General features: G+C 39.5%; 1 protein-coding gene across 3 annotated transcripts in view; it reads right to left on the bottom strand.

Moving 5' to 3' along the window:
• Window positions 1-24,074, bottom strand: part of CRB1 (crumbs cell polarity complex component 1) — a 289,562-nt gene that overhangs the window by 11,319 nt on the left and 254,169 nt on the right. For all 3 annotated transcript variants that reach the window (XM_057531778.1, XM_057531784.1, XM_057531788.1), the window contains one exon: window positions 23,192-23,318. In XM_057531778.1, coding sequence (XP_057387761.1) covers window positions 23,192-23,318 — 127 coding nt within the window. The remainder of the gene's footprint in view (window positions 1-23,191; window positions 23,319-24,074) is intronic.

The raw sequence follows: 24,074 nt of genomic DNA, 5'->3' as shown, positions 1-24,074 counted from the left end.
TTTATATAATCTATTGTGCCGTTTACTCTATTCTTATTTTACAAAGCAAACATAGAAATAAAAACCCTTGCTTCCAGTGTTTCATGGACGAATGTCTATACCCTGTACCTTCTCTTAAATAATCTCAGAAGTGGCTATTTCTATTGTCACTGTCAGTTTACATGAAATTATCAGATTTTCAGTTTCAAAGTCTGCCTCGTGGAAGATGAAAGATGCATTGCGTGCTTTAACGGGAATCCTTTCACGGCGCAGCTCTCTCCCTTCCAAATCGTTTGAGACTTGCTACGTCTAAACAGGGAAGGAGCCTGCCATGCTGAGGTTGGTCGGATCCAAAGTGAACATTCCTAAATCTATGAGCTTGTCACCACTTAGAACACCAGGGTATCTTACCACCAGCAAAGATAGAAACCTTCATATTGGGAAGATGGATTAAAGTAGTATTTAGTTTTAGAACTAAAGAGTTCTTTCAGAAGTCAGGCTTTCAAATTCCAAATAAGCCATTTGGTAAAACTCTATGGCAGGATTAAAACAAAACAAAACACAAACACAAAAACCTTATGTCTGATTTTGTTAATAGTCCACCTAAATGTCCCAAAATGCAACTGGGGGTAAAGATCTATTTACATTGGTATTGAGGATGTACAGCCTTCCTTCTTGGAGGGACAAAAATAAAGTCTAACAGCATTTAACTCAGTCTAAAAATCCTGCTGAACTACAGTTGCCCTATCTCTATGTATTAACGTAGCATAGAATTTAACAGCCTATTATAAAATGAGACCAGACAATATAGCTGTGCTGGTTATTTTACACTTTTGGAGCTCTAAGTGTATGTACACAGTAATTATGATATACAACGTGTCTGCATTGCCTTTTGAAATAACGGTTTAGGAGATTTTTGCCTGAGCAGTTCTCTTCCTTCCCTACAAAGGGCTCAAAGGACGAATCTTCTCCTTTTGCCACTGACTAATTTCTAGTGACTGTTTTAATAAAATGAAGATCAGATTCTGTTTCCTATCCAGTTCAGAGACCTTTTTAAGAAGAAATAAGATAACCCAGCTAACATGTTAAATTGTGTTTTAGTTCTATAATTTGTCGTTAATATTCCAAAATGTAAGACTTTTCTCTGGATAATCTTTGCTGATTGCTGCATTTTCTCATATTCATACTGAAATTTTAATTATTTACATTCTTTTTTTTTTCCTGAAGTTTGGAGTGATTGCCTAAAGAATATTCCCCTTACTAACTTAAATAATTTGAAACATATGGAAATTTTGTTTTCTAAACTCCCAAAGAGACTGAGAACTGAGAATTCAAACTATAAACTAAGCCTCTTCAGTTTTGTTGCTTCTTTTTCCCAGACCCCAGAATAACACTTCTCTCCCACCTTTATAAAATATTTCCCTTGGGTCTATAACTTTTCTATTCCACCACCATTTAGATGACTTGTCCTCAGGGATATGGCTGTGCTAAGAGCCTCAGGAAGAAAACCAAGATTAGTCACCAGGCTTGCAGAATCCTCCCCGATTCTGTTTACGAGGATGGCTGCCAATTCTCCAAACGTGCTCTGCACTCATGTTCTTTTCAGGGTCACTCTGCTCGCACAGCACAGATTAAACACACAGCCTCGGGACTCTCAGTGTTGTGAGGAGAAGCATTTACATTCCACTGACAGCGCAGGGTGTCAAAGGAAGCCATCTGCTCTGATTTACCGACACAAGGGATAGCTACGGCTCCGAGAAGAGAAAGAGAGTTACAACGCGGCTCACCTCAGCCAACCACTCCTCTGTGTGGCGGACCTGGGGAGGAATCACCTCCATATTAAGAGGCATTTTTATCCTTAGAGGTTCTTAGAGGTTGGCCCTCTACCCAATGGTTTCATTGTTCTCTTTTATTAAAATGTCTTTGCTACCGTTTTTTAGGCCTCTTACCCTGGTCTCAGGAACCTAGCATAAATCTAGTATTTCTACTACAAGGTGGCAACTAGATCTTTGATTATTTGTGCATTCTACCCAGGCCATTCATCTTTTCGATATTCTACAATGAGATCAGCTGTAAAACACTTTGGAACTAAAAGGTGGTACATAGGGGAAAAAGGAAAAGTAATTAAAACCTGAGGACTTAATCTTTCCCTGGCATCTGACATGTCACCTCATTTTAATCTTCACAATAGTCTAATGATACAGAGATCATTGCCCTTAATTAAAAGATCTTTTAAGCGATTTGTCCCAAGGAACAAATTACTTAAGCAGCAGATCCGGTACCCAAATGGTCAGGGCTTGTTCAGTTATGCACAGATGCACCCTAGGTAGAGCACTATAGAGATGTAACCCCAAATCTACCCTGAATTTCAACTAAGTTACCCTTATTTGACATATTTACACACTGAGAGATGAGTAATAATATTTATTTTACACTTCAGGTCTCTTGCTATGGACAGCACTTATATAACCCGCTGCGTTTCCCTGCTTATTGGTGTTGGTTTAATTTTTTGGGACTTTGCATGTCAGAATAAGCTCCAACAAAGTAGGCTGAGAGGTGGAAGGATTTTGTTTGTGAGTTCTAGGAAGGTGCCCAGCACACAGAGGCTGTCTGGGAGGTAAGCTGTCTCTATATACTGTGCCTGCATAGACCCTGAAAAATTCAGGGGGAGAACAAAGAAAAGGACCCATAATTCACAACTTTCAGTCCCATGCTTTTAACACCCCAGCATGTCTATCAAGAAATAAAACAAGGAAACAATGCAGAAAATCTCCCAGGGTTGTTGCTTGTATAAAACAGCCCTGTGCTACCCTCCAGTTTCAACACAATGTTATCAGGCGATGATTAAGAAGGTAGCTGTTTCCTCGCTTCACAGTGTCAGAAAACAAGGTATCAAGCCAACAACTCCCTTTGTAGGTGCAGCACTGAGACTGCAGCCACGTATTGCTTCCAACTGTAAATATTAATGGTGAAGAAAAGAAAGAGATCTTCCCTGGCTCTGGGCTGCCTGAGCTCAGCAGATTACATGACACTCTGGCATGATTTGCTGAGATGTAGATAATTGAACTTCTTGTTAACAAGTTTCCATGTATTTTTTACTCCATCAGCAGGTTCTTGAATCAATGCCTAGATTAGGTTTGACTAACATCAGCACAATTTGACTTTGATGGAAAGTTTAAAATTTATAATTAAAAATTGTACATCCATTTGCTAATTTCCAAGTAAAAGGAGCTAATCCTTCTGGAAGCTACAGCATTTATACCTGGTTCCCCAAAGCACATCGGTTCTTTTGCTTCCTCCTGGATGAAGAAGTCTATAATGCTTTTAGAACACTGGGGAACACTTAGGGGCAAACTAAGAAGGCCTTTCACATTTCACCCACTGCCAAAGGATTTAAGGTTTCCATGAGCTTGGAAGAATGACAGGGTTGTTTTTATACTCCTTTTGAGACACTAATTTCAAAACCATTATATAGGAGCTCCTATTTTATTGTAGATTTAAAAAAGTGGACTCAACATTGTTTATGTGAAAACACGCATGCATATTTTACTCTATATAAAGTATATAAGTATGATTTATAGTTCCTGCACTCAATAAATGCCGGTTGATGAGGATGGTGATACAGGAGTCCCTAAAATGCACTTAAGCTGTCCCACTGCAATGGCACATTACTACCCATAAAAAGTCTGACGCAAAAAGGTTATCCTACACTACCATGTACAAAATCAAGGAAGGCAGCATTACCTGGGTACAAAAATGTTATAAAGTCTACCTACTTTTATTTATAAGAACACGCTTTGAATTGTGTAGCAAAAATTCTAATTGGCATATTCTCGGCCATGGATTCCTACAGTTCATTACATGCCATATTTCTGTCTTATTGTGTGATTTCAAGATCCATACTTTTCTATACTTAGAAAGCTGCACTCAAACAGAATATAGCATCTTCTGCTCTCCTGTCAACTTCAGAGTTCATGATACATTGTAGGTGCTCGAGTTCTTTTTGACTGAATTGACAAATTAGATAGCATTGTAAAACAAATGCAAAAGCAAACTTGACATAGATGACGAGCAGCTCCTGATCTATCCAGGTGATACTTGGTTTACTTGTCAGGTAGAGAGGAAGACCTTGTAGATCTGCACGTCAAGGCCCACCTGGACCCCACTTTGAACTCAGAGAACTCAGCAGGGGCCTGTCATTGTGATTGCAATCCGTGACCACTGGAATGAGTAAATCAGTGAACAAATCCTTAAAAGGGAATTGGACCAAGGATGGTGTCCTCGTCAAATCTGCTCTAGCTAACAGTGCCATGTGAGTTAATAAGTGGGACACAGCCTACTCTTCCCTCCCAGAATATTTTATTTGAACAGGGAGCCACTCAAATGCTTTGCCCTTTGTAAATGCACATCACCTTCATGACTCTCACAATGCCTCCCAGGCTCTTTACATCCCAGAATGCCTCTGTACAAAGGTGCACGTTGTAGTCCCAACCTCTCCCGCCGCCGTGGCGGGAACCCTGCCAATCACGCCACCATTTCTGTCTCAGGGCAGAAGACAAATTATATGCAATTACTCAGAAGCTGTACCTCTTGAGCTCACCCCACAAGGTGAGTGGGAAGCTCACAGTCATCACTTAGGGTTCTGCAAATACAATATTAAACTGAGATGCTTATATTGGTTTCTGTAACTCAAGAGCATTTATTTTGGTAATTTAAGTGGCAATGGAGTTATCCCAGTTCAAACACACATGACCTTTACCCTCAAGAAGCTGCAAATTAGGATAATGTACATACTGCCAGCTGTGACTATCTTTAGCATTCACAGGACTTAATTGGTAAAAATAAATAGGTACCGGATTCCATGAGAGTCACAGAGCAGATTTTACAATCTATTTTCCATTTCCATTTTTTCATTTTCTCCCTGGAAATGTTCTTCAAAACATTCCAGAGTTCCCTGGATGCAGTTTGTCTCATGAAAAACTTGCATTTCTGTAAACTATATATAATGGTACCTATTTCAAACACCCATTTTACAATTAAGAAATGCTAACATTTCTGAAATATTTGGGTAGGGCAGTCTGCTTAAAAACAATCTCCAAGCGTTGTGTTTTATAATTTAGGAAACAGAAACCCAAGATTGTATTTTGGAGGAAAATCAGTGATGAGTCTGAGTAAATCACTTAACTTGTTTGGGCCTTAGTTTTGGCATCTGTAAAGTGGCAATAACATTCCTACTGATGTTAGGATTAAATGAGATACTACACGTTGGGCACTTTTGGTCATCGGGACAGCTCAACATCAGAGAAGGCCCAGCTCTCGGAGGAAGAGACACCAGGGGGCCCTGGTAACCTGGTCCCTGAGCCAGTGGGGTTTCCTGGGCTGGTGACTCTCCTTGGGCAGTTGATGGTCCACTTTCAGAAACTTCTGGCTTCCTTAGCTCTGAAAATAGATGGCACTAACCACAGAAATGCTTCAACCACCTCCTGCTTGGTCTAGGGTACATTTTATAAGGATTTGCACAATTGGGACATTTAGAAAAAGTGACTAAATGTATTTATTAATTTTATGTACTTTAAGATGATGAATGATAGCAGCATTAGTCTATAGCCTCAAAGAATCTTTTTTTCATGGTGCTGATCCAGGGAATTTGCTCAATTTTTAGGGAAGGGAGACAATCTGTATCTCCTCAGACCAAAACATGCCTTTGGTCCTTTGAGAAGAAAAGGGAGAGCATCATGGGCCTGAAAATCCTCAATTAATGAATAAGAACTTTAGAAAGATACAAATGAAGTTTAAAAAAGATGCTTAAAGCAAATCGTAGTTAACAAAACTATGCCTAGAGGAAATTTTAATTAGTAGAAATCAAAAATTAAGTTACTGAATATGTGCCTTTAATACGCTAGTGAAAAAACAGCCCCCCACCCCACCAAATCTATTCAACAAAACTTCCTGCCTGAACAGCATTATTAAAAAAAAAAAATAGAATATCTGGAGCAAGGAACAGTTTGTATTAGTTTGAGTTCCAATAGGAAAGAATAAGACTGAGAATATCAGTGAGGCGTTTTCATCAGTCAAATAAAACCATCATTAAAGAAAGGTGCTACTATTTCTGGTGGAAGGTAATTCTTCTAATCAAAGTGAGTGGCAGCCCACAGATAATCACAACCTATTGGAAATAATTTAGAGGAAAGCATGGAGAGGCCTAAATCATGTTATTAGGAAATGACTCTTCCTTCTCGGGCTGGATTTCAACAGGAGCTTGGATCCATAATCTTGCCCTAGGTTGAATTTATCTGATTTTACACCCCATCACTTCCCAGCATCCTTCATCTGTCCTAGTCAGGCCTGGTCACTCTGTGTACTTCACATCATCCAAACTTTGTTCCCACAATCGCATCTTTTCTCGTGACCTTTCTTCTCTCTTGAATGCTCTCCCGTTTTCTGTCCTCCAAATAATCTTTCTCGTATTTTATGGCCTCGTTTAATTCCCATAACCTCCATGAAAACTCCCCCTCTTGGAATAGCTCACAGTGACCAGACTTCTGTGAATTCATACTGTGCTTTTACTCACTAACATAAATTAGGGGCTGTTTTCAATATGTCTTGTAGTTTCTCTTTTTCCTCTGAAACTAGATTGTTGTTTTCTTGAAATTCTTCGAGTAGGGATTATAGATTATATTTCCCTGATTCCCTGCCCTCCTTCCTCACTCCCTGTGTCCAGCCCACTGTCAGACAGGTTGTAGAAATGCATGTGTGGATGCATGGTTACTTTGGGATGTGACGGTTACTTCTTTGACTCTCGGGGGCAGGCGACAGCACGGACTCGGCAGTTCCCTGCATCGTCGTGGGACTTGTGAAAGGACAAAACTTTGGATTTCCTGCTGAGAGGCCCAGAATGTCAGCTCATCCCACGGGAGCAGTTACTGCAGAAGAAGGTGGCTCAGAGGGAGGATGAGTTGGCAATGAGGAGGAGGGAGTGGACGGCTCAAGCCTTCAGGTGCAGCTGAACTCGAAAAGGGTAGAACATTAGGAAATTTCTTTGTGAGGCTTGTCTGACAACCAGACAAAGTGTGAAAAATGATAAGTTTTGGTCTTGCTAATGGTGCTCTCCAGGCACATATAGGCATTTCATCCACGTCCCTGGGCACGTGTGGCAGCCGTAGGGCCCTTTCTACTTGAGAAGAATTCTAGCTCTTTCCCGGGTCCTCCTTTTCTCCTGGCACCGCCTGAATTTCTTCGGCCGCTTTCCCTCTCGCATTGCGTAGGGCTCTTCAACAGTCTGTCCGATGTTTATCATCTTTTGGGATCAGTGCCATAAATCTCCTTCCCTCTCTTAGGTCTTTAAAGCCTCTTTCCGTGATCCCGAAGGAAGTCGATGGCTCTGATGGCTGTTCTCCAGGTTTCCTGTGTCAAACCCTTGAGATGCAGATGTAGTTATACAAAGAAGAATTCATGATCATCTAGGCAGTGGGTAATTATAAATGCAGCGTGGCCCTTACACACAAACGAGAACTTGGGATCCTGAGCTCTCTTTGCTAACAGGCACACAACTTTATCTGTGACTTAATTTCTTCTGTGAAAACCAATTTAATTAGCCCTTTGGTAACAAACAATCAAACAAAACCAAAAACCATGTCAGGAAAACATGAGGTTTTTGTTTTGTTAAGAAAATTCCGACTCATTCTAAGACCTGGGTCAATTATCTTCCATGCGTAACCTTCCCTGCCCTCCCCACCTCTGTGTAAACCCCATACCACAAATCATTCATTTGTCCATCTATTTATCCCTTCAGTAAGTACTGAAGCACCTGCTCTGCCAGGCAGGATTGCCAGGCACTGGCAACAGCCTTCCTGAAGCTCACAGCCTGGAGGAGCGTCTGCACTACTGCTCCTGGGTAAGTGGGGCACACGACCCAGAGCCTGGATGCTCGGTGCTACACCTTCTGAACTGGATCTGCTTGGGAAAGGTGCTTAACCTCTGACTTTGTGTTCTCATCAGTAAAATGGGAAGATAATACCACCTAAGTCTTGGCATTTTTGTGACAAATAATTAAGATAATGTGTGAGATGACCTTAGCATAGTGGCTGGCTCAGAGTAAGCTCTACAGTTATTAAAACTTTATTAGCCTTGTTACCATTAAATGTTACGATGGAGGTGTGTTTGGGATGGTGTGGGAGCGTGAAGGCACTCCCAGGCCTGACGGGGAGGGAGAAGAGAAAGGAAGCCTTCACTGGCAAGTTCTGAGCACATATATACTTGACCAGGCAAAGAAGGATGAAATGAGAATTCAAAGCTCACAGAGCAAAGAGCAACAGATTCTTTAAAATGCCTTTTTTCAAAGTTGCAACAGTGGTCAGTTCCTACTGGTTTTAGAGGAGGTGAATTAAAAGGACATGGATTTTAACAATTCAACATATTCATCTTTGAAGAGAAGAAAACTTACACTCCTCTCCTGAATTACTAAGATTTTTAGGGTCCCTATCCATTCTGCTATAAGGGAATGCTTTCCTAAAAGCAAAGAGGAAGTCATATTAAATATATCCCGGAGGGCTGCTCTGAGAGTGTCCTTGGGTGTCCACGTGACTATGTTACAGGTGAGAGCCCACATCTTTATGAATCTAAGCTTCCTCTGGGAAATGGTTCAGGAAAGAGCCAATTTATATCAAATTTCACTTCAACATGAATAATAGGGTTTCTGTGCATTTGTTTCTTGGATGGAAGTAATGTTCCCCTAATGGAGAATGTAGATCACTTATCCTCAAGACCCTACCATCACCAAAGGGGTTACTAAAGACCAAGCCTTGCCTTTTTCATTCTGTGAATTTGGCGGGGGAAAGTGGGCCAACTTTCTGTACTTAATACGCACTATCAGTTTCATCTTAATTTTAATAACTATGGGACAGGCTGAATACACACACATACACACAAACGGTTCTCAAAGTTAGAAACTGCCACTTTGAACTCACCTCAAAAACACTTCATTCATTATATTAGTAAGTTAGTTAATATTTATTATCTACTATACACGACATCAAGTTGGCTATTGAAAAATGTGAGGGAACATACTAGCTTTAAAACAGATGTTTTCCTGAGTTTTAGGTATCAACCAGAGTGATTTCATTCATTCATCAGAAATTAATATGTGCTTTGCCACTTTGAATAACAAATATATGGGTACCTCAAATTTCCTTTATAACACAGTCTTGCTATCAGCATAGGATTATCAAAAAATGTTAGGGGAAGTGGGTGGAAGTAATATTATTCAGAGATTTATGTGCAACTAAATTAAAGTCAGGTAGACAATGAAACAATTATGAATATGCTTTCCAAATGATCAAATATATTTCTTTGCAAATAGCCTGTTTGTTTTTGGAGGAGTTATATTTAATACGGCGCTTCCTTCCTCTATACAGTTAGTCTCCAATAGATTTCCATCCCACATGAAATAATCTGTGGTTCAGTAATTAGAATGTGAGAAGAAGATAATAGCCATGATCTTCATGCCCTTTTATAAGGAAAGAATTTTTTCTATTTTCATCAAGGTTGGGAAAATAATATACATATAACCCATAAATATACATTATGAGTCACAAAAGTGTCAAGGAAAAACAAAGTTAAAACAAGTACCAAGGGCTTCCCTGGTGGCGCAGTGGTTGGGAGTCTGCCTGCCAATGCAGGGGACACGGGTTCGAGCCCTGGTCTGGGAAGATCCCACATGTCGCAGAGCGACTGGGCCCGTGAGCCACAATTGCTGAGCCTGCGCGTCTGGAGCCTGTGCTCTGCAATGAGAGGCCGTGATAGTGAGAGGCCCGCGCACCGCGATGAAGAGTGGTCCCCACTTGCCGCAACTAGAGAAAGCCCTCCCACAGAAACGAAGACCCAACACAGCTATAAATAAATAAATAAATAAATAAATAAAATTAAAAAACAAAACAAAACAAGTACCAATTTCAAGTCAGGTATCTTGATATTTAAATTTGTTCACATATGAAATTTCCTAGAGTGTGCCCAGTTTTTGGCTCTCACAAAAAAGATTAGCAATGGATTCAGTGAGCTGCAGCCTCCTTTCCTAAAGCCAGTATAAGTCAGTCGAGAAGAAAATCCATACTGTACAAGAATTTACACACTCCATTTTTGAAAAGAAAAATTAGGAGAAACTAAATTCATGTTATGTTAAACTAGACGACATCATGATATTCACTTGCATACTAGTAGTCTTCAGTTTTGTTGATCACAACTCTGTTTTTAGTAGATGGAACCAATGCCAAAAGTTTTTCTTGAGTAAAAAGCAAGGGGAATAACTCAAGAAAATGACAACAAGATGTAATCAACTTCATTATTCACTTTGAGTCATTTTGGTAAGTTAATTGGTTTGTAATGTGGTCATCTGATTTCTAAAATGATCTGTGATCGACTTCAGTGACGTTCTGAAGAGAATGGAAGTGTGTCAGGTAGAGATGATGCTTCTCCGGGGGGAATAACTAGGATGTGTTTCGGTTTTCCTAGAACAATGTCAGTTCAGGCTGTTGTGCCAATGTAATTATGAATAGTGCTTCCTTTCCCTCTCAAAGTATTCCAGTTGAACAATAAATAGTACAGTCGTCCGTGTCATAACCAACACATGTCATTACATTCACTTCAAATATCTCCATGGTTTACGAAACTGGAGAACTGCGTGGGTGGAGCTATGCATGGAAGTCACCCAGTTCCCTTAGTCTAAGCTCTTCAGAGCAGGAGCACATCTTTTGCATATATTTTAGCTTCTCACCAAGCTTGGCTCAGAGCCTCGTTTATAGCAGACCCTTGATAATGGTGGATGAATGGGTAAATAACGGATTTTAAAAATCAGTTTCCACAAAGTCCAATATTGTAGCAAGGCAATGATCACTTTAGGGAGATTTTTTTTTTTTTTTTAAATGATGAGAATTGGTTTGACAGGTAGCTAAAAAGCTGTATGATTTGGTTAGCTAGTCAACTCAGCGGCAAACTTCAACCTACACCAACCAATTAATTCACTTTCGCCTGCAATCCAGGAGCCCTGCTCTCTATCGCCGGTTTCCGTTCTACTTTGCACACATGAAGAAATGTGTTCTGAAGGTGAAACTCTATGTTACATGATTTCTGTGAAGCCGGTGGCGATGACCTCACATTAAGAAATGAAGAGCATTAATTATAGTTGGTGAAGCAGAAATCTTAATAATGTGTGAAAAGATGAAAGGAAAACAGATTAGTGAACTGAATCAGACCTGATTTCAGTGATTGAGATACATCAAAATAATATTTAAGAACCTTTTCCTGTGTTAGTGCTATATTTACTCCTTCCTGAATGCTAATTAGTGGAAAGTCAGTGAAAAGTGACGGGGCTTTTTAAAATTGTGATTTGAAGAGAATGTCATTCTGGGTGCCGCTTTCCTGAAAGTCAAATTGAGAGCCCAGAGAGACTGCTGTTCAGAGAAAGATGCTGTGCCCTTGGCCAGTGCTCTGTTCCCATCAGGAGCCCGAGGATGTGGGCCGGTTGGCGCCACCCTTGACATCAGCCCTCTGGATCAAACACAACCTTAATCCTCTCAGAAACCATGCATGACTCTGTCATTCACAAACGACCCCAAGTCCCTGCTGAGTTTATTTTTCTTTTCTGCTTTGCTCTCTTAATTTAATGAATTTTGCTTAAGTTTATGAGTATAAAGAAGAATTTCCTATCACTTGCTAGATTTACTGTGTTTCAATGAATGGTTCCCACCCTGAAAATCTGGGACTTTCTGAACAGGTTCCCTCAATCAGGCCATCTATTCATTTACATGAATGTTCAGACTCTTCATTTAGCCAGAATAAAGAGTAATTTTGTTGTTAGACACATCTGCCCACTCCTCAAATACCCTGTCTTCTATTATACAGTCACCTCCCTTTTCCTTCTAGAGGTGTCGCAAACAGTCATAGACACCAAAGTTTTAGGGTTGAATTGGAAAGAAGTTCCTGTTTGGTTTTCCAAACCATTCTTGATGATGGCTAACATTTTTTATTTTTGCCAATTTGGACCACAATAACAAAGGAACTCCTGCTAATTATCCCTACATCCCCTTCCTAATTGGTGACCTCAAACCTTTCTTTAGCATGAGATTTGGAAATGGAAGACTCTGATGAACCCAAGCTCTGATGTTTCCTATACATTTGGCCTTGAGCAATTCAGGTAACCTCTTTAAGTCTCTATTTATCTTTAAATAAAGATAATAATGCCTCTCAGAGTGATTATGAGGGGGAAAAACTGGAGTTATAAATGTAAGAGCCGCTCTTAAATTGAAAGCAGTGCTAGTATAGCTGTGCATATCATTTATTCTCAATTTCCATGGAGTCATGTATTCCTTTTCCTTTTCTACCTTTTCACAGCAATTATTTTAGTAGTAGAAAATGTGACAATTTTAAACCTCCCACCAAAGAAAACCACAGGATCAGATGGTTTCACTAGTAAATCCTACCAAACATTTAAAAAAGAATTAACTCCAGACCCCCCTGGCAGTCCAATGGTTAAGACTCCATGCATGCAGTGCAGGGGGTGCGGGTTCGATCCCTGGTCAGGGAACAAATATCTCACATGCCATGCAGTGTGGCCAAAAAAAATAATAATTATTATTTAAAAATTAAAAATATAAAAATAAAGAAAAGAATCGACTCCATTTCTTCTCAAACTTTTCCAAAAAAGTGGAGAGGAGGGAACATATCCAAAATCATTTTATAAGATCAACATGACCCCAATACCAAAGCCAGACAAAGACACCACAAGAAAAGAAAACTACAGGCCAATATCCTTGCTAAATATGAATGCAAAAACCACAACAAAATACTAATAAACCAAATCCAGCAACATATGAAAAGGATTGTACACCATGATCAAGTTAGATTTATCCCAGGGATGCAAGGATGGTTTGACATATGAAAATTAATCAGTGTAATACGCCACATTAACATAATAAAGGGAAAAATATCACATGATCATCTCAACTGATGCAGAAAAAGCATTTGACAAATCTCAATACCATTTTATGATAAAAACGCTCAAAAAACTAGGAATAGAAGAAAATTACCTCAACACAATAAAGTCCATAAATGAAAAGACCACATACTCAATGGTGAAAAACTGAAAGCGTTCCCTCTAAAATCTGGAAAAAGGCAAGAATTCCCACTCTTGTCATTTCTATTCAGCATAGTAATGGAAGTCTTAGCTAGAGCAATTAGACAAGAAAAAGATATAAAAGTCTTCCAAATTGGAAATAAGTAAAATTTGTCTGTTTGTAGATGACATCTTATATGTAGAAAACTGTAAAAACTCCACAAACAACTTGTAAAACTAATAAACAAAATCAGCAAAGTTGGAGGATACAAAATTAACACACAAAAATCAGTTGAATTTCCATACACTAACAATGAACAACTAATTAGAAAAGGAAATTATTAAAATAACCCTATGTATAATAGCACCAAAAGAATAGTTCACTTAGGAATAAACTTAATCGAGGAGCTGAAAGACTTGCACACTGAAAATTATAAAATATTAATGAAATAAATGAAAGAGGACACTAATGAGAAGACATCCTGTGTTCATGGATTGGAAGAATTAATATTGTTAAAAATGTCCATATCACTTAAAGCTATCTACATATTCAATATGATTCCTATTAAATTCCCAATGACATTTTTTTCAGGAAAAAAAAAGCTAACATTTATACAGAATCTCAAAGGGCCCTGAGTAACCAAAATAATTTTGAGAAAAAAGAAACCTGGAGGCCTCACAAGTTTTGATTTCAAAATATACTACAAAGTAATCAAAATAGTATGGTACTAGAATAAAGACAGGCATATAGACCAATGGAACAGAATGGAGGGCCCAGAAATACACCCTTGGATATATAGTCAGCTGATCTCTGACAAAGGTGCCAAGAATACATTACAGGGAAAGGATGGTCTCTTCTCAACAAATGGTGCTAGGAAAAACAGAAATCCATGTGCAAAAAACTGATATTAGACTCTTACACCATACACAAAAATCGAACTCAAAGTGGATTAAAGACCTAAACGTAAGACCTGAAACTGTAAAACTCTTAGAATAAAACATAGGGGAGAAAACCCCTGACGTTGGATTTGGCGATGATTTCATGAACACAATGCCAAAAGCACAGGCGACAAAGGCAAAAATAGACAAGTAGAGCTACATCAAACTTAAAAACTTCTGCACAGCAAAGGAGACAAACAACAGAGTGAAAAGACAACCTATGAAATTTCCAAGAAAATACTTGCCAACTCTCTTTCTAATAAGGGATTTATATTCAGAATATGTAAGGAACTCCTACAACTCAGTAGTAAAAAAAAACAAAACATAAGCTAATTAGAAAAGGGGGGAAGGACATGAATAGACATCAAGTAAGGCACACCCTCTCAGAGCCTTAGACTCTTCATCTTTTATAGAAAGAAGCTGGACTACATGGTTTACGAGAACTTTTTAACTCTTTGACTCTCTGTTCTGCATTAATAACTCAAAATTCAGGAGAAGCATCCTGGCACTTATCAGGCCCTTCTTATGTGCCAGGTAAAACAATATGAAGTTGCCATGTGTGCAAAATATGCAATTTCATGTGGTTCTGTCTAATATTTCAGTGTCATGTACTTCCGTGTAATGACTGAAAGAGAATTAACTTAATATTCCTTTAGAGGACACCCTACACTTACAATGGAATATTTTTCTAACATCATGATTTTACCATAAGAGTTAAAAAAGAAAAACACCACCCAAATAAACTTTCCCAGATGCTCTATTTTACCCCCGGCTATTGCCTTGATTCTATTACAGATCTTGCCTGAAACTGATTGATTGCAGAGCAATGCCAACCTCAAAGTTTGTTCTCAAAAGCATGTGAAGAACAGCACAAGCATCCAGGCCCAGTCCATTCTTGCTATGGATGACAAAGATGCCTTTCAGAGGGTGAATGAGGCAGAACTGATGGTGTTAGTCTTTCAGTTTCAAAGGAAGCAGCATAATAGATTATTGTATCTAAAAATATATTCTTTTTTTAAAAAATTAATTAATTAATTAATTAATTAATTAATTTATTTATGGCTGCGTTGGGTCTTTGTTGCTGTGCGCGGGCTTCTCACTGCGGTGGCCTCTCCTGCCGCGGAGCACGGGCTCCAGGCACGTGGGCTTCAGTAGCTGTGGCTCAAAGGCTCTAGAGCTCAGGCTCAGCAGCTGTGGCTCACAGGCTTAGTTGCTCCGAGGCATGTGGGATCTTCCCGGACCAGGGCTCGAACCCGTGTCTCCTGCATTGGCAGGCAGATTCCTAACCACTGTGCCACGAGGGAAGCCCTAAAAATATATTCTTAAGGAAATTTCTCATTGTCAAAAATTTCTTCACTATAACAAGGCCCAAGGTGTTAATGATATAAAAATCCCAGAGGTACCCTTTCCAATCTTCACTCTTAACTGCAGTATCAGGTGATCCTGGTCAGTTACTTGCCTCTCTACACCACACTTTGCTCAACTAAAAAATTCAAATGTCATTTCTAAACCTAGCCTATAGTCTTGCTGTCGTGAGTAATATAGATAGGAATCTTGAGAAACTTCATATGTACAAAGTGCATTAATTGTGCTTAATCAGCTAATCATAGACGCTTAAGAGTGGTCAGGTCCATGCATCGCTCTCAATTAGTGACAAATATTTTCTGCAATATTTATGACATATTGTCACTTAGTTTCTACTTGAATGCTTCCAGGGATGGGAGTTCACTTTGGTGCAAGTCTATGCATTACATTATTGAATAGTTCCAGTGTTAAATTATTTTCCCTTATGCTGACTTGAAATATTTTTCCTATAAATTCTATTCCTCTGTCTTATTTCTGCTCCCTGTATTAACATAGAAAAAATCTACTTTTTCATTTTCATGATAACAATTCAAGCATCTGAAGGCAGTTTCATGCTTTCCTTAAGTCTTCTCTTTCTAGAGAAAACATCCCCTATCCTTAGACTGTTTCTAAAATGCCTTTCTCTAGGCCTGGAAGTCATCAAGGTTTTCCTCTGAATGTGGTGCCTGGAAGTAAAACCTACACTTCTGAAGTGACTTGGTCAGTACATAAGTCAGAAGGAAAACAATAACCCTTGTTCTGGGACCAAATGCTTATGTTAATACGGTTTAAGACTAGCTTCTTAAAGTTATAGTTCCCACTTCTGTTAAGGACAATGTAGCTTCTATTAGACCAACATTTCAGCATTTCACAGAAATAGAAAAAACATACTAAAATTTGTAGGGAACCTCAAAAGACTCTAATAGCCAAAGCAATCTTGAGAAAGAAGAACAAAGCTGGAGGCGTCACACTTCCTGATTTCAAACTATATTACAGAGCTAGAGTAGTCCCAACGGTATGGTATTGTCATAAAAATGGACACATAGATCAATGGAACAGAATAGAGAGCCCAGAAAAAATCTGCACATATATGGCCAATTAATTTATGACAATGGAGGCAAGAATATAAAATGGAGAAAGAATAATCTCTTCAGTAAGTGGTGGTGGAAAAACTGGACAGTTACATGCAAAAGAATGAAACTGGGCCCCTGTCTTATACCATACTGTATTAAAATCAACTCAAACTGGATTGAAGACTTGCATGTATAACCTGAAACCATAAAACTCCTAAAAGCGTAAAACTTCTAGAAGGAAACATAGGGGGTAAGCTCCAAGACATTGGTGTTGCCAATGGTTTTCTTTGGATTTGACACAAGCAAAAATAAGTGAGTTTTATATCAAACTGAAAAGCTTCTGCACAGCAAAGGAAACCATCAACAAAATGAAAAGGGAATCTACAGAATAGAAGAAAATATTTGCAAATTGTATATCTGATAAGGGGTTAATATCCAAATTATATAAAGAACTCATACAACTCAATAGAAAAAAACCCCAAACAATCCAATTAACAAATGGACAGAGGATCGGAATAGACATTTTTCCAAAGAAGACACACAAATGATCAAAAAGATACATGAAAAGATGCTCAACATCACTAATCATTCAGTCAATGCAAATCAAAACCACAATGAGATACCACCTCACACCTGTCAGAATGGCTATCATCAAAATGACAAAAGATAACAAGTGTTAGAGAACATGTGGACAAAAGGGAAACCCCCTCATGCACTGTTGGTGGGAATGTAAATTTGTGCAGCCACTATGGAAAACAGCATGGAGTTTCCTCAAAAAATTAAAAATAGAACTACCACATAATCCAGCAATTCCACTCATGGGTATTTATCCAAAGGAAATGAAAATAGGATCTTGCAGAGATAAGTGTATTTATATACATACAGTTGACCCTTGAACAATGCGGAGGTTAGGGGTGCCCACCCTCCTCAAAGTAACAAATCTGCATATAACTTATAGTCGGCCCTCCATATGTGCCGTTCCTCCATATTCGTGGTTCCTCCATATCCATGGCTCTGCATCCTGGGTGTCAACCAACCTCAGACTCTAGCATTCTATATTTACTATTCAAAAAAAATCCACGTATAAGTGAGTGGACCCTCGCAGTTCAGACCTGTGTTGTTCAAGGTCAACAGTATATATAATGGACTACTATTCAGTCGTGAGAATGAAGGAAACCCTGCCATTTGCAACAGCATGGATGGACTTGGAGGGCATTATGCCAAGTGAAGCAAGTCAGACAGAGAAAGACAAACACCGTATGATCTCACTCATATATGGAATCTAAAAACATTGAACTCAAAGAAGCAGAGAGCAGAATGGTGGCTGCCAGGGGCTGAGGAGTGGGGAAAACGGAGAGATGCTGGTCAAAGGGTACAAACTTTCAGTTGTAAGATGAATAAGTTCCAGGGATCTAATGAACACCATGGTGACCATATATAGTTAATAATACTGTATTATTGAAAGTTGCTAAGAGAGAGGATCTTAAATGTTCTCACCACAAAAAAGAAATAGTAATCATGTGATGTGATGGAGGTGTTAGCTAATGCTAGGGTGGTCATCATTTTGCAAAATACAAGTGTATCAAACCAACACACTGGACACCCTAAACTTACAGGATGTTATGTGTCAATTATATCTCAACAAAGCTGGAAAAATACTAAAAAAATACAAGTGAACAAATACAAAAATAAAAAATAAAAAATACAGATATGGAGAATAAAATGCAAAAGTTCAACAGATCTATAATAAGACTCCCAAATGTATACTCCCAGCTTGCCATGTCTCTTGAACTTCAGACTGGAATATTCACACAAACTAATAATTGTACTTGGATAGTCCATTGACCTTACACGTATTCATTTATTCAATTAACAAAAATTTAAAAAATAAGATTCACCAAATTTAACTTTTCATGTAGTCAGATCTACAGCTTCTCCCAAACAATCGTAAGATCTTACTGCTTCAAACTTTGTTAAATGAAGCCCTTTCTCTACATCCCGTTTCACTATAGAAGGTAGCTCAAAGTGCCCTGCCCTTTTGTCTGTATCACTGCAACAGCCTCCTAAATGTGTCTTTATGGGTCCAGTCTTGCCCTGCTTTGAATCCATTCTCTCCCTAGAAGCCCAAGTAATCTTCTAAAGTGCAAGCGTAATCATGCCACCTCTCTGTTTGAACCCTATCAAAGACTCTCCATTGCTCTTAGGAAGAAAAGCCTAGGTCCCTGACACGGCTTCCGAGGACTCACTTCCGCTGACTCTGCAGCCTCAGGCTTACTCCGCACCGCCCCCCGCCACTTCACACGGCCACACCGCACACCTCTGCAGCCCCTTCTGCTGACATGCCCCCTGCTATTCCAGCCCTCCTGACACAACCTCACGTCTGTTCGCCTTTGAATCTCAGCTTAGGCTTGGGGACTTTCTTTGACCTTCTGCCTTTAAGACTGGGCAAAAATGCCCCTCCTCTGTGCTCCTCTAGAGCTGGCACTAAGTTCCATCCTAACACAGACCCAGGAACTCTCCTCCTCTGTTGACCTACATCCTCTATGACAGCGGTCCCCAACCTTTTTGGCACCAGGGACCCATTTCATGGAAGACAATTTTTCCACTGACCCCGGAGGACGGGTCGGGGGTGGGGGTGAAGGGGGATGGCTCAGGCAGTAATGTCAGTGATGGGGGGATGGCTCAGGCGACAATGTGAGCGACGGGGAGCGGCAGGTGACGCTTCAGCTCACCTGTCCACCGCTCACCTCCCGCTGGGCAGCCGGGCTCCTAACAGGCTGTGGACCGGTACCAGGGTTGGGGACCCCTGCTCTACAAGACCCTTAACTTACGGGCAAGTGCTGTGTCTAATCTACAGTTGTATTCTCGGTACCTAGTCCAGGGCACAGCACATAGTAGGTATTCATCAGGTATTTGTTGAATAAATCAAAAGACTAAAGTAGAGAAATGAAATCAGTCCGTGTTAGTAATAATTTTGGTAATTGAGAATAATTTTCGTATTTCTTTCACAGGTTTTCTTCCTAAATCACTAAACTCAAATTTTATGTATAACCATTTCTAGAAGAGGTTCCATTTAAATTTTGCGAAATTAAAGCTGAATAACTTCTGCTTTAAAACTCAGACATGGCAAAAGGATCTTTAAACACAATTTAGTGAAGAATTTGGAAGGTGAGAGATATTGGTTGCCCTTAGATTGAAAAAAATATGTATTTATAAAAGGTTTATCACAGTCCCTGGCACAGAGAAGCTTCTTGATAGTGTTAAGTGAATTTGTCTTTCTGTGCTGTCAAAACACTAATTTCTCCAAACCTCCCTGTTTTCTCAACTTCCCTGTTCTCCAAAAAGGAGGGTGATAAAAACCACTCCCCATGTAAACACACACAGAAGGAAGAGGCATGGCCAAAGATAGAGATATAGCCTTGTTTAGTTCAAATATTGAACCTTAAAAAAGAACAAAATAAAAAAAATTTAAATTCAACTACTATAGGTTATGCTTCAGAAATGGAGTCTAGAGGAGTTTGTGTGAATTTCTGTCACTCAGGTGAGATGGCCCCTCCTCAGAGCCAAGTTAACTATGGCTAGCGCTGGTGGGGACGATGCAAATCAACAGTAAGAATAATTGAGGATGTCATCAATACTAGACTTACAACTAGAGGAATACCTGCCACAGAGGGAAAGTATCAATACATGGAACTTTGACCTTGACTGCCGCAGGTGTTTACCTTCAGTAACACATCCGGGGAAAGAGACCACAATTCAGGGTGATCAGCACAGGTACTTCTGTGTTCATTATGTGGAGTGTGTGTGTGTGTGTGTGTGTGTGTGTGTGTGTGTGTGCGCCTGGCTTGTGGACATCTTAACATGCAAGACACAGTCAAGCCAAATGAAGACAGTTATCAGAGGATGAGGAGTAGAGATACAGAAACAATGGTTTTATTTTTCTGTGCAAATGTGCAAAAGCCATAGTCACACACAATGCAATTGAAAATACAGAAGAAGACAGAGAAAAGGGAGTGTTTTTAAGTCAGCTATGACAAGACATTGGAAAACAGAAAAGCAACTACTGACAATTACAGTGACAACAGAGGCATCAGAATTGTACAGAGAAAGAGATGGTGAGTGATTCTGAAATATATTTGGAAGGAAACATGTTACATTTGGAATGACTTATAAGTATATAATTACGGATATGCCCAATGGGAGCAAATGTGAAAACTGTACACGTGGTCTTTGGCTGTATCAATTTTATGCTTACTTAAGATAATCTGGGAATGCAGATATTGATGGGAAGGTTTTCCCCGTGTCTCTTGCCATGAAATCTAGCTTTGGAACAGATCAGCTGAGATGGCAGGATGGCACGTACTGTGTGGAGGCGAGGGGAGCGGGGAGTAGAAAGGAAAGACTTCAACATGAGACTCTCCCAGTTAAGTGCCTGCCAGCACTCCACAGGATAAATTTGCTGCATAAAATCCTCTATTATTGTTGAAAAATAAAACTGAAGATATTTCTTTTGCTTTTATAGTATACTACTTCGTAATTCTGATTTCATGGTATATAGTTAAGTTTACCTTGGTAATTTCCACAGAAAATCAAATTTCTTAAAACAATTGGAACTAAATGAGTATTGGATATCACACAGTGGATAAATTACCCTCACATTTTCAAACCAGGGCAGCTCCTAAAGACACAAACACATTTACAAAATGATATTTGGTGGGCCATTGTTATTATAGCTGCTTTCTAAATTAATTCATAGGATCAAATTATTTTCCCTTTATTTATTTTATTTATTTATTTATTTATTTATTTATTTATTTATTTATTTATTTATTTATTTATTTTTGGCTGTGTTGGGTCTTCGGTTCGTGCGAGGGCTTTCTCTGGTTACGGCAAGTGGGGGCCACTCCTCATCGCGGTGCGGGGACCGCTCTTCATCGCGGTGCGCGGGCCTTTCACTATCGCGGCCCCTCCCGCTGCGGGGCACAGGCTCCAGACGCGCAGGCTCAGTAGTTGTGGCTCACGGGCCCAGCTGCTCCGTGGCATGTGGGATCTTCCCAGACCAGGGCTCGAACCCGTGTCCCCTGCATTAGCAGGCAGATTCTCAACCACTGCGCCACCAGGGAAGCCCATATTTTCCCTTTAAATGAACACAGATAACGGCTCCTTTGGAAGGAATATCCACACAAAGATATTTAGCATAAATGATAACATGCAGTGTGGAAGCAATAAAAATATTAGCAAATAAAGTTATTTTCTAATTACTATTTTATATACTCTAAGCAAGAATATATTAATCTTTGCATACCTTATTAATTTACTTTGTAGCTCTGTCATTTCAGGTATTTATTTCTTAAAAGAGTCATAATGCCAAATATACTTTGATTATAATAGGTACTATGCTTTTTTTCTCAGATAGTTGAAGAGGATAAATTTACTTGCAAATTTTAGAAAAATATGCCTCCAAGAAATTCAAGTTTTATAATTTACATTTTTAGTGTATGCATATATAATAATGCTTATTTCTTTACTGAATATGCATTGAAAAGCAATTGAGATTAGTCCATTTGATAGAAATGTCAATAAGCTCATAAATCTATAAGCAATTAACAAAAAGTTATTATTTGGATAGAAAATATTGCAGGAAAAAGAAATGGAGAAAGGTTTTATCTGTCATTTTTTCTGAAGAAGGAAGGTTTTTATGGAATTGTAAATTATACTGGTGAGGTATATAACTTGAGAATTGATACCAATTGTATCAGAAAATTTTCTTTCTAGATTTTGAGGGATTTCATGGAATTTCCCACTTTCTCTTTATATATATTTTTTAACTTACCAGAGAAGTGGCAACACTTCATCTGAATAGCTTGTATAAGAGCATAGATGGATATAAATAGTTTAATCAGTAATTTTCAAATTGTCATGTCATGAATAATAGATAGGAATGAAAGAACATAAATGACTGAGGATGAGGGCGAATAAGGGCAACTTATATTGTAAAAGTACACACAAGAATGGGGTGTGGGGCTTCCCTGGTGGCGCAGTGGTTGGGAGTCCGCCTGCCAATGCAGGGGACACGGGTTCGGGCCCTGGTCTGGGAGGATCCCACATGCCGCGGAGCGGCTGGGCCCGTGAGCCACAATTACTGAGCCTGTGCTCCGCAACAAGAGAGGCCGCGATGGTGAGAGGCCCGCGCACCGCTATGAGGAGTGGTCCCCACTTGCCGCAGCTGGGGAGGGCCCTCGCACAGAAGCGAAGACCCAACACAGCCATAAATAAATAAATAAATAAATAAAAGAACGTGAATTTCTTTAAAAAAAAAAAAAAAAAAGAATGGGGTGTGGGAGAAAGTTGTTTCTTACTGCAGTGGTCATCCAAATACAGAAGCGCTAAGAATGATGGCATATTTGTACTAAATACTCTCAACAGTGAGATGTTTCTGCTCATATTAAGAACAATTCGTTTTTTGCATTTAGAGCCGGAATAGGTAAATATTTGACATACTCATAAAGTGCTTGCAATATGCTTAAAATAGTCCTTGAATTTATTTTAATTTTCAAGATGGTTTTTATTTCAAGGCATCTCTTGAAATTCATGGCTTTAAAGTTCGGGAATGTTCACAGGTACGTCAATAATCATCCTGTTCACCCCACTCGACCACGGGCTCATCATTCATGCGCAGAATGAGGTAAGAAAGAAGCTGGAAGAGGTTCTGCCAGAGCAGGAGGGAGACATAGAAGGAGAGGCCGCTTACGTCCAGCTCACAGCGTGCGCCGGCGAAGGCCAAATCACAGACGCACTGGAACTTGTTCAGCAAGTCGTGGCACTGGCCTCCATTGAGGCAGGGATCGGAGGCACACTCATCAATGTCCTTTTCACACCTTGAAAACAGAAACAGCAGAAACCCGGGCCCCAGTTCAGTAAATTGGCTGTGAAATGAATGGGGAGGGAGAACGCTGGCCTGATCCACCTAGAACAGCGCGGTGTGATTGACCAATCCCCATGCCCTTTGTTGTATATGCTCGATAACATGGGAGATAATCTTCAAAATTCCTTTCACAAATTTTTCTTTTAATGAAAATAATTTGTACACACACACACACACAGTTAATTAGAAAGAGAAAACAGGTGCAAATGTCTAGAAACCAAGACAAAATGGGGCCATGCATAAGTCAATTTCTCCCTCAAGAGTGTTAGTGTCGTTGCCACCTTATAGAAGTTCAGTTTATTGGGGTACACGGGGACCAGGAGAGTGAGCTGTAGTTTTTCAACCTAGCATCTACAGAGCAGACCTCCACTGAAGCTGTGAGAATTCTAATGCATCAGTGCCCCCAGGCGAAGGGGTAAAGCCCCTCAGAAACAGAAAAATGTATTTGGTTTATTCTGGGAGATTTGGGATTATTATCCTTGGGAAACCCATTTTTAACCAAAAGCCAAAATAGGTAATTAGAAGCTTGCACTTGCTAATAAATCAGTTTCATAGCTAAGTGTAATTTTTGCATGTTCAGGTAGAATGATTTTCAAAAGCCAAATTTTCCAAAAACAAGTGATATCAATTCTAAGGTAAACAGAAACTTTCCTCTTCCCCAGGACACTGTCATTTTCCCCCTAATTTTCCATGAACTACTACGTGTTTT

Source organism: Balaenoptera acutorostrata, chromosome 1 (assembly GCF_949987535.1).
Source record: "Balaenoptera acutorostrata chromosome 1, mBalAcu1.1, whole genome shotgun sequence".
Lineage (NCBI taxonomy): Eukaryota > Metazoa > Chordata > Mammalia > Artiodactyla > Balaenopteridae > Balaenoptera > Balaenoptera acutorostrata.
This window is presented reverse-complemented; position numbering and strand designations above follow the sequence as displayed.